This window comes from Leptodactylus fuscus, chromosome 1 (assembly GCF_031893055.1).
Source record: "Leptodactylus fuscus isolate aLepFus1 chromosome 1, aLepFus1.hap2, whole genome shotgun sequence".
NCBI classification, from domain to species: domain Eukaryota; kingdom Metazoa; phylum Chordata; class Amphibia; order Anura; family Leptodactylidae; genus Leptodactylus; species Leptodactylus fuscus.
The window spans coordinates 28,259,042-28,276,280 of NC_134265.1; the positions used below are offsets into that span (position 1 = coordinate 28,259,042).

The following is a 17,239-nucleotide window of genomic DNA, read 5'->3' on the forward strand; positions in this document are numbered from 1 at the left end:
AGGATTAGATACATGCCTCTGCACACAGTACCACAAGTCAGAGAATTAGATGTGCGTCTCAGCACACAGTACCACACGGGGGAGGATTAGATACGCTCATCTGCACATAGTACCACACAGGAGAGGATTAGATACGCACATCTGCACACAGTTCCACATGCCAGAGGATTAGATACACACATCTGCACACAGTACCACACGCCAGAGGATTAGATACGCGCGTCTGCACACAGTACCACATGCCGTAGGATTAGATATGCGCGTCTACACACAGTTCCACACGCAATAGGATTAGATACACGCCTCTTCACACAATACCACACAGGGGAGGATTAGATACGTGTGCCTGAATACAGTACCACACTTTGGAGGATTAGATACATGCCTCTGCACACAGTACCACAAGCCAGAGAATTAGATACGCGTCTCAGCACACAGTACCACACAGGGAGGATTAGATACGTGCGTCTGCACACAGTACCCCACGCCAGAGGATTAGATATACGCGTCTGCACACAGTTCCACATGCCGTAGGATTAGATACGCGCGTCTACACACAGTTCCACATGCCGCAGGATTAGATACGTGCCTCTTAACACAATACCACACAGGTGAGGATTAGATACGTGTGTCTGCACACAGTACCAAAAGCCAGAGAATTAGATATGTGTCTAAGCACACAGTAGAACACGGGGAGGATTAGATACGCGCGTCTGCACAAAGTACCACATGCCTCAGGATTAGATATGTGCCTCTTCACACAATACCACACAGGGAAGGATTAGATACGCGTGTCTGCACACAGTACCACACTTTGGAGGATTAGATATATGCCTCTGCACACAGTACCACAAGCCAGAGAATTAGATACGCGTCTCAGCACTCAGTACCACACGCCAGAGGATTAGATACGCGCATCTGCACACAGTACCACATGCCGTAGGATTAGATACACGCGTCTACACACAGTTACACACGCCGTAGGGTTAGATACGCGCCTTTTCACACAATACCACACAAGGGAGGATTAGATACGCACATCTGCACACAGTTCCACACACCAGAGGATTAGATAAGCACGTCTGCACACAGTACTACATGCCGTAGGATTAGATACACGCGTCTGCTTACAGTTTCACATGCCAGACGATGAGATACGCACGTCTTCACACAGTTGTACACGCTATAGGATTAGATACATGCGTCTGCATACAGTACCACATGCTGTAGGATTAGATACGCGTGTCTACACACAGTTCCACACGCCGTAGGATTAGATACGCGCCTCTTCACACAGTACCACACTTTGGAGGATTAGATACATGCCTCTGCACTCAGTACCACATGCCAGATAATTAGATACGCTTCTCAGCACACAGTACCACACTGGGGAGGATTAGATACGCGCATCTGCACAAAGTACCTCACGCCAGAGGATTAGATACACCTGTCTGCACACGGTACTACAACGCCAGAAGATTAGATACGCGCATCTGCACATAGTACCACATGCCGTAAGATTAGATATGCACGTCTACACACAGTTTCACTTACCGGAGGATTAGATACGTGCCTCTTCACACAATGCCACACAGGGGAGGATTAGATACACACATCTGCACACAGTACCACACGCCGGAGGATTAGATATGTGCATCTGCAAACAGTACCACACCAACACGGATTAGATACTTGAGTCTAAACACAGTACTACACGGGGAAGGATTAGATACAGCTTTACTCCAGGTATCCATAACAACTGATCACAGGTTTTTCACTGATATCCAAAATGAGATACACACAATCACATGACGCTTATGGACATACACACAAACCGCATACAAAATACACCAGTGCAAAATTGGACATTTCTTATGGGGCCACTACACAAACATAAAATGTAATATACCCGTGCGAAGCCGGGTCCTCCCTCTAGTAGGTTATATGATAGAGGAGAGAAGCTGAGCTCTGTGATATATAGGGTTATATGATAGAGGAGAGAAGCTGAGCTCTGTGATATATAGGTTATATGATAGAGGAGAGAAGCTGAGCTCTGTGATATATAGGTTATATGATAGAGGAGAGAAGCTGAGCTCTGTGATATATAGGGTTATATGATAGAGGAGAGAAGCTGAGCTCTGTGATATATAGGTTATATGATAGAGGAGAGAAGCTGAGCTGTGTTATATATAGGATTATAGGATAGAGGAGAGAAGCTGAGCTCTGTGATATATCCTATCCTACTAATATTATATTATAAAATGTTTGTTCCTCAATCACGCCAAAACGGCTGAACGGATTTGGCTGAAATTTGCCACATACATAGATTGGAACCTGATTAAAACCTAGGCTACTTTTTATCCCGGTAAATTACGTAACTTCACAACCGCTATGAACGAATTTAGTTTCAGAGTACACTAAAGGACCTGTGATGACATCATCACAGGTCCTTGATCCCTTCTCTGACAGGATCACACTATTGGGTGGGAGGAGCTACATGCTATTTTGTGGGTGAAGCTATATAGGAGGAAACTAGACAGTGTGAAAGCTGCAGGAAATGGAGTCTCATGGAAGATCAGGAGAGTACAGAACATGCAGGCTGTGTGTGGGCAACAGGAGTATATCAGGTATCGAGTGGCTGTGAGTACGACGGGGAATGTGCTGTTCAGCCTCTGATGGAGGAGGGGGTAGAACTGTGGCAAATTTCAGCAACATCCATTCAGACGTTTCAAACACTAAAGCAGCTCAGACACGCACATAACCAAACCCCTGTAATCACAATTGCCGGATGTTGCAGCACAACTCAGCAAATTCTCCATATGCAAAGATGGACATACAGCTGGATATCCTGCGCATATGCAGTAATGTAGCAGAGCTGAGACGCGGGAACAGGCGGATCAAACTGTGGCAAACTTCTGCCACATCCGTTCAGCCATTTCTAACAGAGAAGCTGCTCAGACATATGAACGCCCATGTATTCCAAATGGCCAGATGTAGCAGAGATTAGGCAGCACTGTAGCACAGCTGAGAAGGCTCTCCATATGCAGAGATGTACATACAGCTGGGCATGCTGTGCATCTGCAGCGATGTAGCAGAGCCGAGATGAGGGAGCAGGTGGATCATCGACAACAACAATTGGCTAAATATAAGCGGATCATCGCCAACAACAACACGCAGACGAAGTCGCGGGCAGATGCTAGTATCTAATAAATCTGCATACAACTACTACTTCAGGCTAAGCTAGCTTTAAGTCACTGGCTGTCACCTTCTAGCACCTGAGACTATTGTGCTTAGGACTGAGGTTTCTTTTGGAGCTGCTTGTGGTGTAGATTGTGACACTTAAAGGGCAATCCCTCAATGGACTGTGATTTACAAAATGACCATACAGGAGTCAAGGACGTCACTGAGGAGTATATACTTCGGTACAGAGTGACTACTCCATCATCAAATTAGGAAGGTGCTAAAGTGGTCACTCAGAATAGAGGGGAGGGGTACTGTAAGGGAAGGTGCTGTATCCTAGTCTATTGAGATGACCAGGGGCTTTACAACATGGACTTCCTCTTATACTGTTCTTCCTATCCCCTATATAGCATATGCAGCAGATTTAAGGGGTCAAAGCTACTGTAATAAGTCCTTTTAAACCTTGACAAGCCTTGACACCTAAGTGCCCAGATATAATGGATGTAATGTTACTGCTCCTCTCAGCCATAAGAGACACGGGTTACAGAAGATTTCTATTGATTTATGTTGTAAGTGCGCCATCTAGTGTACACAGTGCAATAGTGCAAATGAACACATTTATATGTTGCAGGCAATAGACAGTAAAGGGGTTATCAAACTAATGGGCTTTCCTTCAGACAGGTGATCAATTTTAGGTCGGTGGTGGTCTGTCGGGACCCCGCAGATCAGCCATGTGCAGGAGCGCACAGCTGTTTACATGCCAGGAGCTACGCTACTCATTCACAATAATTTTAGTAGCAACGGGAACAGGCAGACAAACCCATAGACTCCGCTGCAGAATCTATACTTGCACAGAGAACAGAGCAGGAAGCAGACAGCGCTTTTCTCTATGTAGTGGATGAACCAAGTAACTGCAGCTTAGCTGTTATCCAAGTGCGCTGATCTGCAGTACCTGGATTGGCCACTACGCAGAGAACAGCACTCTCTCCTTCCAGCTCTATTCTCTGTGTATCAGCTGCTGATCAGTGGAGGCGCCGGATATCGGATATCCATCACTCGGATATCGATAACCTATCCTTAGGTTAGGTCATCCAATATTTGTAACCCAGAAAACCCCTTCAATGAATAGTTTGTGGTTATGGCCTTAACAGTGCAATACTATTTATCATCTAAGGTGGGGAATCAAACACTGGTAGCCATATGGGGGTCTCAGAAGAGTGACACCCTGTGGCACAGGAGCCATGCCAGTGCCACCACCACATGATCGGCTAGGATGATCACATGTGGACCAGAAATGGCAGTGGTTTGGCCTACAGTCTCCACAGCCCAGCATGTAATCATTTACATCTGACCATAAACTCACGTCAACCTTTATTAGCTCCACCCTTATTTCCACTTTGCTGGTGGTCCGACCACAGGATGCCGAGTGATCACAAGAACACAGGACCCTGCGGGTGGAACGGTGGTGCACGTGTGTAACAATTCTCCATTCACTGCATTAGACTGGTGGAGCGCTGTACTCCGGCCATCTCCGTCAGTACTATAGACGCTCACTTCTGGGACTCTGGTACCCCGTTCTCATGATTGCTGGGGGTCCCCAATGATCAGAAACTTATACCCTGTCTTGGACATAGAAGACTAATGTTGTTAGCCTGGAAACCCCTTTATGATCACATACAGACATAACAGGTTTATGTCGGGTTCATACACCCATCTCAAATTCCTTTTCTATTCAGAACCCTGATTAGGCCCAAAAGAATGGACCTAAAGAGCGGGAAGTTTTGTGCCGCAAGATCAAGCAGGACGCTAAATTTTTTTTTAGTATCATGCCTTATTGTAAGCAGAATCAGGGACGAACCTGCCGGTAATATTAGGGTGGAATCTGCATCAAACTCAGGGCCAGTTTTCACCATGTTAACATACTGTTAGAGTAATTGCACACAGTGGAAAATGAAGAGGAATTTGAGAGTGACATCCTCTTCCAGACCTTCCGCTCCCAGTGGTGGAACGGCAAAGCAGAGCCCTGGCATCCCAAAACCAATGAAGGGGCCTAATGTGCAGGAAGCTTCATGCGGCAGAATCCACGGCAGGAACGATAAGGAAATGTCTCTACCGCATCCTGCCTGAAACGATGGGAGGCAGAACCAAGGAAAGAAGCGGCCATTGATTTTTGGGGCTGGAATTTGTCAGATTTCGCTATGTGAACATTCCTTTTTGTACTGCCCCCCTGCACTTACTGGTACAATGTAATCACACAGGAAGACTGAGCCCAGCATCTGCCTATACCATGACTGACACTCTCTCATGAACTCTCTGGTATATGTCAGCGCTATGACACTGCTTGGTAATAATTTTTACAAAATGTGCCGTTTCTATAGGTTGGTGTGCATGGAGACCTCACGAGGAATATACTAATTGGCGTCATCCCCAAAGAGCTTCCATTGTACACTAATGAGACCAGAAAATATCAGTAGAATAAATACCAATATTACGCTGGTCCGGACATCATCTATATCCTCTTATACCCACCATAGACACACACACTGGGCCAAGCATGCATGTCTTCTCAAAGAGGGAGTCAACTGCTGTCTGACACCTCAATCTTTCCAGCAATAGAGTAAGATGACGACTGTCCTGACGTATATATAGTCAATGGACAGTCTGAATCTGGTTAATAAAAAATTAAATTCAATTTAAGAAAAAATAAAAATAAAATCTGCAAAAGAAGGATGTGACTACTCTGCGAGTCATCACCACATACTGATTTCTGTAAGAAGTGTTGTACTTTCCATTGGTACCATTTTGGGTTACATTGGACTTTTTGATCACTTATGATTCCATTATTCTGTAAAATGAGGTGATGGTTTTTTTTTTTTAGGCTTTATTTTTCTGTGCTTGCAGAACCAGAGAGGAGTCAGGCGAGACTCAGACTCATCTCTAGGTAAGAACAAAGGTTGTTTGTTTTATTTTTTTAAACGTGGCCACATATGGATTTGGGCCAATAAACCCCTGGTCTATAAGGAGCTGTAGCTTGTGCGAGATTCTCCTGAACCACTGAGAGGCTCCGGCACCCCCATGAATCACGATTGAGATCTGCACAGTCAGGAATTGGTGTAGATTTAGATATATCTCACAACAGCTTTCTGGCCTGAGTTATAGTAAATTTGTTGGGGTCAGGTGCCCCCAAGTGGGCTTAGGCCAAAAAATGGAGAGAGTGGTGCATTTCTAGCAGAATTCTCTAGCACTTCCAGTCACAATGATTCTGACTCCCATTGCTTTTAGCCAGAGGGGGAAGCAGCATGCAGAAAAAGTAACAGTCCTTCTCCATCCTACCACGGTGCGAATCACTTTACTTTCTAGTCCCCATACATCTGGGCCTCACCAGCAGCAGGAACCCATAGCGACATGACAGTACACTGCTACAGGATTCTGCAACGCTGATCCAGGGGGGCAGCAAATGAAGAGAAATCTGAAGCAGATATCTGACTCCAATTGTGTGAAATTTACCTTAGGCTGTACTTTTTTTTTCCTTATCAGTATGTCTTTTGTAGAATGGGAGGAAATCCACGCAAACACGGGTAGAACTTACAAACTCCTTGCAGATGTTGTTCCTGGCAGGAATCGAACCCAGGACACTAGTGCTGCAAGGCTGCAGTGCTAACCACTGAGCCACCGTGTTGCCCCTTAACGCAGTGTTTTGTTGTTGCAGATTTTGCTGCAATTTTTTGAACCCAAAGTCAAGAGTGGCTACAAAAGGAACGGAAAATATCTAGGAAGTTCTTATACTTCTCCCTTCTGCTAAATCCTTTCCTGGCTCAAAAAAAAAACGAAGCAAAATCTGCAACAAAAAAAGCTGCACTTCCGCAACGTCTCTGTCAGGCCCCCAGCTGTCAAGGAAACCCACTATGATCATTTTAGTCATTCTGGAACCACAATAAGGAAAGGAAAAGGTGCGGAGGAGCTACCTGTTTGTTGGAGTACTGAAGGTAAATGACAGCAGCTGGTTCCAGAAGGGCTCATTCTCAGAAATGGCCTCGGTTCCTGACAGCTTCTTCAAGTAGTCGTTCTCCGAGAGTTCATTTATAGTGCTGCTGTTGGCACCCATGTTGCTAGAAGTGCAGCAACCTGTTCATTCCTACCAAGGAACCTATGGAGGGAAAACACACAGGAGTCAGTGACTAGTCAACGGGATGGGGAGAGCAGGCGACAAATCAATGTACTGAACACTGCTTGGTATAACAATAGCGCCATACATCAGGTGCAATGGTTAATACAAAGTGCACTAACATATAGTATAGCTCTGAGGAGAGGGCAGAGGAGGACTCCATCTTTAGAGAAGAGTTAAAAGTAACCAGTGTTAGTAAGAGTCCAGCAGGAAGCTTAAGGGAAAACATATTTCTATGTACCTGGACCTTCCCCTATAACAGCAGTCTGGTATGTAGTCTGGACCGCCTCCTATAACAGCAGTCTGTACCGCCCCCTATAACAGCAATGTGTTGTGTAGTCTGGACCTGCCCCTATAACAGCAGTCTGGTGTGTAGTTTGGACCTCCCCCTATAACAGCAGTCTGGTGTGTAGTCCGACCTCCCCCTATAACAGCAGTCTGGTGTGTAGTCTGGACCTCCCCCTATAACAGCAGTCTGGTATGTAGTCTGGACCGCCTCCTATAACAGCAGTCTGTACCGCCCCCTATAACAGCAATGTGTTGTGTAGTCTGGACCTGCCCCTATAACAGCAGTCTGGTGTGTAGTTTGGACCTCCCCCTATAACAGCAGTCTGGTGTGTAGTCCGGACCTCCCCCTATAACAGCAGTCTGGTGTGTAGTCTGGACCTCCCCCTATAACAGCAGTCTGTGTAGTCTGGACCTCCCCCTATAACAGCAGTCTGGTGTGTAGTTTGGACCTCCCCCTATAACAGCAGTCTTGTGTGTAGTCTGGACCTCCCCCTATAACAGCAGTCTGTGTAGTCTGGACCTCCCCCTATAACAGCAGTCTGTGTAGTCTGGACCTCCCTCTATAACAGCAGTCTGGTGTGTAGTCTGGACCTCCCCCTATAACAGCAGTCTGGTGTGTAGTCTGGACCTCCCCCTATAACAGCAGTCTGGTGTGTAGTCTGGACCTCCCCCTATAACAGCAGTCTGTGTAGTCTGGACCTCCCTCTATAACAGCAGTCTGGTGTGTAGTCTGGACCTCCCTCTATAACAGCAGTCTGGTGTGTAGTCTGGACCTCCCCCTATAACAGCAGTCTGGTGTGTAGTCTGGACCTCCCCCTATAACAGCAGTCTGTGTAGTCTGGACCTCCCCCTATAACAGCAATCCGGTGTGTAGTCTGGACCTCCCTCTATAACAGCAGTCTGGTGTGTAGTCTGGACCTCCCCCTATAACAGCAGTAGGTGTGTAGTCTGGACCTCCCCCTATAACAGCAGTAGGTGTGTAGTCTGGACCTCCCCCTATAACAGCAGTCTGGTGTGTAGTCTGGACCTCCCCCTATAACAGCAGTCTGGTGTGTAGTCTGGACCTCCCCCTATAACAGCAATCCGGTGTGTAGTCTGGACCTCCCTCTATAACAGCAGTCTGGTGTGTAGTCTGGACCTCCCCCTATAACAGCAGTAGGTGTGTAGTCTGGACCTCCCCCTATAACAGCAGTCTGGTGTGTAGTCTGGACCTCCCCCTATAACAGCAGTCTGGTGTGTAGTCTGGACCTCCCCCTATAACAGCAGTAGGTGTGTAGTCTGGACCTCCCCCTATAACAGCAGTCTGGTGTGTAGTCTGGACCTCCCTCTATAACAGCAGTCTGGTGTGTAGTCTGGACCTCCCTCTATAACAGCAGTCTGGTGTGTAGTCTGGACCTCCCCCTATAACAGCAGTAGGTGTGTAGTCTGGACCTCCCCCTATAACAGCAGTCTAGTGTGTAGTCTGGACCTCCCTCTATAACAGCAGTCTGGTGTGTAGTCTGGACCTCCCCCTATAACAGCAGTCTGGTGTGTAGTCTGGACCTCCCCCTATAACAGCAGTAGGTGTAGTCTGGACCTCCCTCTATAACAGCAGTCTGGTGTGTAGTCTGGACCTCCCCCTATAACAGCAGTCTGTGTAGTCTGGACCTCCCCCTATAACAGCAATCCGGTGTGTAGTCTGGACCTCCCCCTATAACAGCAGTCTGGTGTGTAGTCTGGACCTCCCCCTATAACAGCAGTCTGTGTAGTCTGGACCTCCCCCTATAACAGCAATCCGGTGTGTAGTCTAGACCTCCCCTATAACAGCAATCCGGTGTGTAGTCTGGACCTCCCCCTATAACAGCAGTCTGGTGTGTAGTCTGGACCTCCCTCTATAACAGCAGTCTGTGTAGTCTGTACCGCCCCCTATTACAGCAGTCTGGTGTGTAGTCTGGACCTCCCTCTATAACAGCAATCCAGTGTGTAGTCTGGACCTCCCTCTATAACAGCAGTCTGGTGTGTAGTCTGGACCTCCCCCTATAACAGCAGTCTAGTGTGTAGTCTGGACCTCCCCCTATAACAGACCTCCCCTATAACAGCAATCCGGTGTGTAGTCTGGACCTCCCCCTATAACAGCAGTCTGGTGTGTAGTCTGGACCTCCCTCTATAACAGCAGTCTGTGTAGTCTGTACCGCCCCCTATTACAGCAGTCTGGTGTATAGTCTGGACCTGCCCCTATAACAGCAGTCTGGTGTGTAGTTTGGACCTCCCCCTATAACAGTAGTCTGGTGTGTAGTCCGGACCTGCCCCTATAACAGCAGTCTGGTGTGTAGTCCGGACCTCCCCCTATAACAGCAGTCTGGTGTGTAGTCCAGACCTGCCCCTATAACAGCAGTCTGTGTAGTCTGGACCTCCCCCTATAACAGCAGTCTGATGTGTAGTTTGGACCTCCCCCTATAACAGCAGTCTTGTGTGTAGTCTGGACCTCCCCCTATAACAGCAGTCTGGTGTGTAGTCTGGACCTCCCCCTATAACAGCAATCCGGTGTGTAGTCTGGACCTCCCCCTATAACAGCAGTCTGTGTAGTCTGGACCTCCCCCTATAACAGCAGTCTGGTGTGTAGTCTGGACCTCCCCCTATAACAGCAGTCTGTGTAGTCTGGACCTCCCCCTATAACAGCAATCCGGTGTGTAGTCTGGACCTCCCCCTATAACAGCAGTCTGTTTAGTCTGGACCTCCCTCTATAACAGCAGTCTGGTGTGTAGTCTGGACCTCCCCCTATAACAGCAGTCTGTGTAGTCTTGACCTCCCTCTATAACAGCAGTCTGGTGTGTAGTCTGGACCTCCCCCTATAACAGCAGTAGGTGTGTAGTCTGGACCTCCCCCTATAACAGCAGTCTGGTGTGTAGTCTGGACCTCCCCCTATAACAGCAGTAGGTGTAGTCTGGACCTCCCTCTATAACAGCAGTCTGTGTAGTCTGGACCTCCCCCTATAACAGCAATCCGGTGTGTAGTCTAGACCTCCCCTATAACAGCAATCCGGTGTGTAGTCTGGACCTCCCCCTATAACAGCAGTCTGGTGTGTAGTCTGGACCTCCCTCTATAACAGCACTCTGTGTAGTCTGTACCACCCCCTATTACAGCAGTCTGGTGTGTAGTCTGGACCTCCCTCTATAACAGCAGTCTGGTGTGTAGTCTGGACCTCCCCCTATAACAGCAGTCTGGTGTGTAGTCTGGACCTCCCTCTATAACAGCAGTCTGTGTAGTCTGGACCTCCCCCTATAACAGCAGTCTGGTGTGTAGTCTGGACCTCCCTCTATAACAGCAGTCTGTGTAGTCTGGACCTCCCCCTATAACAGCAGTCTGGTGTGTAGTCTGGACCTCCCTCTATAACAGCAGTCTGGTGTGTAGTCCGACCTCCCCCTATAACAGCAGTCTGGTGTGTAGTCTGGACCTCCCCCTATAACAGCAGTCTGGTGTGTAGTCTGGACCGCCTCCTATAACAGCAGTCTGTACCGCCCCCTATAACAGCAATGTGTTGTGTAGTCTGGACCTGCCCCTATAACAGCAGTCTGGTGTGTAGTTTGGACCTCCCCCTATAACAGCAGTCTGGTGTGTAGTCCGGACCTCCCCCTATAACAGCAGTCTGGTGTGTAGTCTGGACCTCCCCCTATAACAGCAGTCTGTGTAGTCTGGACCTCCCCCTATAACAGCAGTCTGGTGTGTAGTTTGGACCTCCCCCTATAACAGCAGTCTTGTGTGTAGTCTGGACCTCCCCCTATAACAGCAGTCTGTGTAGTCTGGACCTCCCCCTATAACAGCAGTCTGTGTAGTCTGGACCTCCCTCTATAACAGCAGTCTGGTGTGTAGTCTGGACCTCCCCCCTATAACAGCAGTCTGGTGTGTAGTCTGGACCTCCCCCTATAACAGCAGTCTGGTGTGTAGTCTGGACCTCCCCCTATAACAGCAGTCTGTGTAGTCTGGACCTCCCTCTATAACAGCAGTCTGGTGTGTAGTCTGGACCTCCCTCTATAACAGCAGTCTGGTGTGTAGTCTGGACCTCCCCCTATAACAGCAGTCTGGTGTGTAGTCTGGACCTCCCCCTATAACAGCAGTCTGTGTAGTCTGGACCTCCCCCTATAACAGCAATCCGGTGTGTAGTCTGGACCTCCCTCTATAACAGCAGTCTGGTGTGTAGTCTGGACCTCCCCCTATAACAGCAGTAGGTGTGTAGTCTGGACCTCCCCCTATAACAGCAGTAGGTGTGTAGTCTGGACCTCCCCCTATAACAGCAGTCTGGTGTGTAGTCTGGACCTCCCCCTATAACAGCAGTCTGGTGTGTAGTCTGGACCTCCCCCTATAACAGCAATCCGGTGTGTAGTCTGGACCTCCCCCTATAACAGCAATCCGGTGTGTAGTCTGGACCTCCCTCTATAACAGCAGTCTGGTGTGTAGTCTGGACCTCCCCCTATAACAGCAGTAGGTGTGTAGTCTGGACCTCCCCCTATAACAGCAGTCTGGTGTGTAGTCTGGACCTCCCCCTATAACAGCAGTAGGTGTGTAGTCTGGACCTCCCCCTATAACAGCAGTCTGGTGTGTAGTCTGGACCTCCCTCTATAACAGCAGTCTGGTGTGTAGTCTGGACCTCCCTCTATAACAGCAGTCTGGTGTGTAGTCTGGACCTCCCCCTATAACAGCAGTAGGTGTGTAGTCTGGACCTCCCCCTATAACAGCAGTCTGGTGTGTAGTCTGGACCTCCCTCTATAACAGCAGTCTGGTGTGTAGTCTGGACCTCCCCCTATAACAGCAGTCTGGTGTGTAGTCTGGACCTCCCCCTATAACAGCAGTAGGTGTAGTCTGGACCTCCCTCTATAACAGCAGTCTGTGTAGTCTGGACCTCCCCCTATAACAGCAATCCGGTGTGTAGTCTAGACCTCCCCTATAACAGCAATCCGGTGTGTAGTCTGGACCTCCCCCTATAACAGCAGTCTGGTGTGTAGTCTGGACCTCCCTCTATAACAGCAGTCTGTGTAGTCTGTACCGCCCCCTATTACAGCAGTCTGGTGTGTAGTCTGGACCTCCCTCTATAACAGCAATCCAGTGTGTAGTCTGGACCTCCCTCTATAACAGCAGTCTGGTGTGTAGTCTGGACCTCCCCCTATAACAGCAGTCTAGTGTGTAGTCTGGACCTCCCCCTATAACAGACCTCCCCTATAACAGCAATCCGGTGTGTAGTCTGGACCTCCCCCTATAACAGCAGTCTGGTGTGTAGTCTGGACCTCCCTCTATAACAGCAGTCTGTGTAGTCTGTACCGCCCCCTATTACAGCAGTCTGGTGTATAGTCTGGACCTGCCCCTATAACAGCAGTCTGGTGTGTAGTTTGGACCTCCCCCTATAACAGTAGTCTGGTGTGTAGTCCGGACCTGCCCCTATAACAGCAGTCTGGTGTGTAGTCCGGACCTCCCCCTATAACAGCAGTCTGGTGTGTAGTCCAGACCTGCCCCTATAACAGCAGTCTGTGTAGTCTGGACCTCCCCCTATAACAGCAGTCTGATGTGTAGTTTGGACCTCCCCCTATAACAGCAGTCTTGTGTGTAGTCTGGACCTCCCCCTATAACAGCAGTCTGGTGTGTAGTCTGGACCTCCCCCTATAACAGCAATCCGGTGTGTAGTCTGGACCTCCCCCTATAACAGCAGTCTGTGTAGTCTGGACCTCCCCCTATAACAGCAGTCTGGTGTGTAGTCTGGACCTCCCCCTATAACAGCAGTCTGTGTAGTCTGGACCTCCCCCTATAACAGCAATCCGGTGTGTAGTCTGGACCTCCCCCTATAACAGCAGTCTGTTTAGTCTGGACCTCCCTCTATAACAGCAGTCTGGTGTGTAGTCTGGACCTCCCCCTATAACAGCAGTAGGTGTGTAGTCTGGACCTCCCCCTATAACAGCAGTCTGGTGTGTAGTCTGGACCTCCCCCTATAACAGCAGTAGGTGTAGTCTGGACCTCCCTCTATAACAGCAGTCTGTGTAGTCTGGACCTCCCCCTATAACAGCAATCCGGTGTGTAGTCTAGACCTCCCCTATAACAGCAATCCGGTGTGTAGTCTGGACCTCCCCCTATAACAGCAGTCTGGTGTGTAGTCTGGACCTCCCTCTATAACAGCACTCTGTGTAGTCTGTACCACCCCCTATTACAGCAGTCTGGTGTGTAGTCTGGACCTCCCTCTATAACAGCAGTCTGGTGTGTAGTCTGGACCTCCCCCTATAACAGCAGTCTGGTGTGTAGTCTGGACCTCCCTCTATAACAGCAGTCTGTGTAGTCTGGACCTCCCCCTATAACAGCAGTCTGGTGTGTAGTCTGGACCTCCCTCTATAACAGCAGTCTGTGTAGTCTGGACCTCCCCCTATAACAGCAATCCGGTGTGCAGTCTAGACCTCCCCTATAACAGCAGTATGGTGTGTAGTCTGGACCTCCTTCTATAACAGCAGTCTGGTGTGTAGTCTGGACCTCCCTCTATAACAGCAGTCTGTGTAGTCTGTACCGCCCCCTATTACAGCAGTCTGGTGTGTAGTCTGGACCTCCCCCTATAACAGCAGTCTGGTGTGTAGTTTGGACCTCCCCCTATAACAGCAGTCTGGTATGTAGTCTGGACTGCCCCCTATAACAACAGTATGTGTAGTCTGGACCGCCCCCTATAACAGCAATCCGGTGTGTAGTCTGGACCTCCCCCTATAACAGCAGTCTGTGTAGTCTGGACCTCCCTCTATAACAGCAGTCTGGTGTGTGGTATGGACTTCCCCCTATAACAGCAGTCTGGTGTGTAGTGTGGACCTCCCTCTATAACAGCAATCCGGTGTGCAGTCTAGACCTCCCCTATAACAGCAGTATGGTGTGTAGTCTGGACCTCCTTCTATAACAGCAGTCTGGTGTGTAGTCTGGACCTCCCTCTATAACAGCAGTCTGTGTAGTCTGTACCGCCCCCTATTACAGCAGTCTGGTGTGTAGTCTGGACCTCCCCCTATAACAGCAGTCTGGTGTGTAGTTTGGACCTCCCCCTATAACAGCAGTCTGGTATGTAGTCTGGACCTCCCCCTATAACAGCAGTCTGGTGTGTAGTATGGACTTCCCCCTATAACAGCAGTAGGTGTGTAGTCTGGACCTCCCTCTATAACAGCAATCCGGTGTGTAGTCTGGACCTCCCTCTATAACAGCAGTCTGGTGTGTAGTCTGGACCTCCCTCTATAACAGCAATCCGGTGTGTAGTCTAGACCTCCCCCTATAACAGCAATCCGGTGTGTAGTCTGGACCTCCCCCTATAACAGCAGTCTGTGTAGTCTGGACCTCCCTCTATAACAGCAGTCTGGTGTGTAGTCTGTACCTCCCCCTATAACAGCAGTCTGGTGTGTAGTCTGGACCTCCCTCTATAACAGCAGTCTGTGTAGTCTGGACCTCCCCCTATAACAGCAGTCTGTGTAGTCTGGACCTCCCCCTATAACAGCAGTCTGGTGTGTAGTCTGTACCTCCCCTATAACAGCAGTCTGGTGTGTAGTCTGGACCTCCCCCTATAACAGCAGTCTGGTGTGTAGTCTGTACCTCCCCCTATAACAGCAGTCTGGTGTGTAGTCTGGACCTCCCCCTATAACAGCAGTCTGGTGTGTAGTCTGTACCTCCCCCTATAACAGCAGTCTGGTGTGTAGTTTGGACCTCCCCCTATAACAGCAGTCTGGTGTGTAGTCTGGACCTCCCCCTATAACAGCAGTCTGGTGTGTAGTCTGGACCTCCCCCTATAACAGCAGTCTGGTGTGTAGTCTGGACCTCCCCCTATAACAGTAGTCTGGTGTGTAGTCTGGACCTCCCCTATAACAGCAATGTGTTGTGTAGTTTGGAGCTCCCCCCTATCAAGAGTCAGGCAGAGCAGTACAATACAGAACGTCCTCTCTAAAATCAGTGTTCTCCTTCCTCCAAGATAATATGGTTGTAGAACAGAATGTGCACACTGGTGAGAGCAGGAATAATTCAGGCCTAGGGCAGGTATTACAGAGCCTGCACCCAGAATATGAATATATCTCATGTAATGACTGCTGAAGCTAAATAAATATTTGCAGTGCCCTCTGACACTGAAATTATGATGTTCCAGGATGTAGATTTACCAACCTAGCTAGCTTATGCTGCAAAGCACTGCTCACCTACCTGCCATACCAGCAGAGCAAGCACATCGAATAAAAGGGAATTTCAATTTTGGACACTTACGTCCTATGCACAATACACATTTGGAACCTGCATCAATCTCGAGCAGAATAGTGAGTGCAGCTCTGGAGTATAATACAGAATGTAACTCAGGATCAGTACAGGATAAGTAATGTAATGTATGTACACAGTGACTGTACCAGCAGAATAGTGAGCGCAGCTCTGGAGTATAATACAGGATATAACTCAGGATCAGTACAGGATAAGTAATGTAATGTAAGTACACAGTGACTGCACCAGCAGAATAGTGAGCGCAGCTCTGGAGTATAATACAGGATGTAACTCAGGATCAGTACAGGATAAGTAATGTAATGTATGTACACAGTGACTGTACCAGCAGAATAGTGAGCGCAGCTCTGGAGTATAATACAGGATGTAACTCAGGATCAGTACAGGATAAGTAATGTAATGTATGTACACAGTGACTGTACCAGCAGAATAGTGAGCGCAGCTCTGGAGTATAATACAGGATGTAACTCAGGATCAGTACAGGATAAGTAATGTAATGTATGTAGCATAGGGGTCCTCTGACCTCATCTTATGGCCAATGTGAATAGACACGCAGCTCTCGCCATTCATTTCTATCAGAGTCCCAAGCGATGCAGTTTACAGCCTGCGGACAGAATCACTTGAACATGTCCCTCCCAGTAATACACGCTGGATGTGAGGCCTGTGCGTCCAGGATGCCCCCGCCATCACTAGCTCTCATGTATCATCCATCACCAGGACCCTGCACAGATGAGTGTACAGGCTCTCCTATTCCCAGCCACCACTGCTGTACAGCGGAAGGGGCTGTTGGGAAGTTACTTGAATAGGAGAACCTGCACGTGTTTCCCAACCACTGCTGGACCTGGCTGATCTGTGCAGGATCGGGGGTGTCAGACCCACATAGATCACATGACGATAACTTATCCTAGGTCATCAGTATGAAAAAGCAATTTGGGGCCGGACAATCCCTTTAATTTTGCCCCTAGATCCGAAAACTGTACTTCCTATAGCAGACACAGTGTTAGGGACTTATTTAGGTACGACTTCAGTCAGAACCTCCTTTATTACCCTGACACCTTCTGACAACTCCCTGCTAATTACAATATATGACAAGGACAGGCACAGACACCTACATACATGTGACTCTTATGTCCTAATTACACGTCACACCAGGATGCCAATCTAGTAAAACAATGCAGCCGAAGATCTGACCCGGAATCCTGAGGACTGTGAGAACACACCCAAATAAACACAGCAGACAGAAGCTGTGGAGTGTAGCGCCCTGGACTGAAGCCGGGAACAGAGGCCTGCGTGTTTTGGATGACTGGGGATGGCTGCAGGTCCCCCTTACATGCTAGATAGCCAGGATACTCAGGAAGAATAATGAAGGGGCCA

At 48.6% G+C, this 17,239-nt stretch overlaps 1 protein-coding gene across 2 annotated transcripts in view; it reads right to left on the minus strand.

Annotated features, from left to right (window-relative positions):
• DYM (dymeclin) overlaps positions 1–17,239 on the minus strand; it is a 232,536-nt gene that overhangs the window by 201,175 nt on the left and 14,122 nt on the right. For both annotated transcript variants that reach the window (XM_075268966.1, XM_075268958.1), the window contains exon 2: positions 7,146–7,327. In XM_075268966.1, coding sequence (XP_075125067.1) covers positions 7,146–7,285 — 140 coding nt within the window. In that variant the 5' untranslated portion in view covers positions 7,286–7,327. The remainder of the gene's footprint in view (positions 1–7,145; positions 7,328–17,239) is intronic.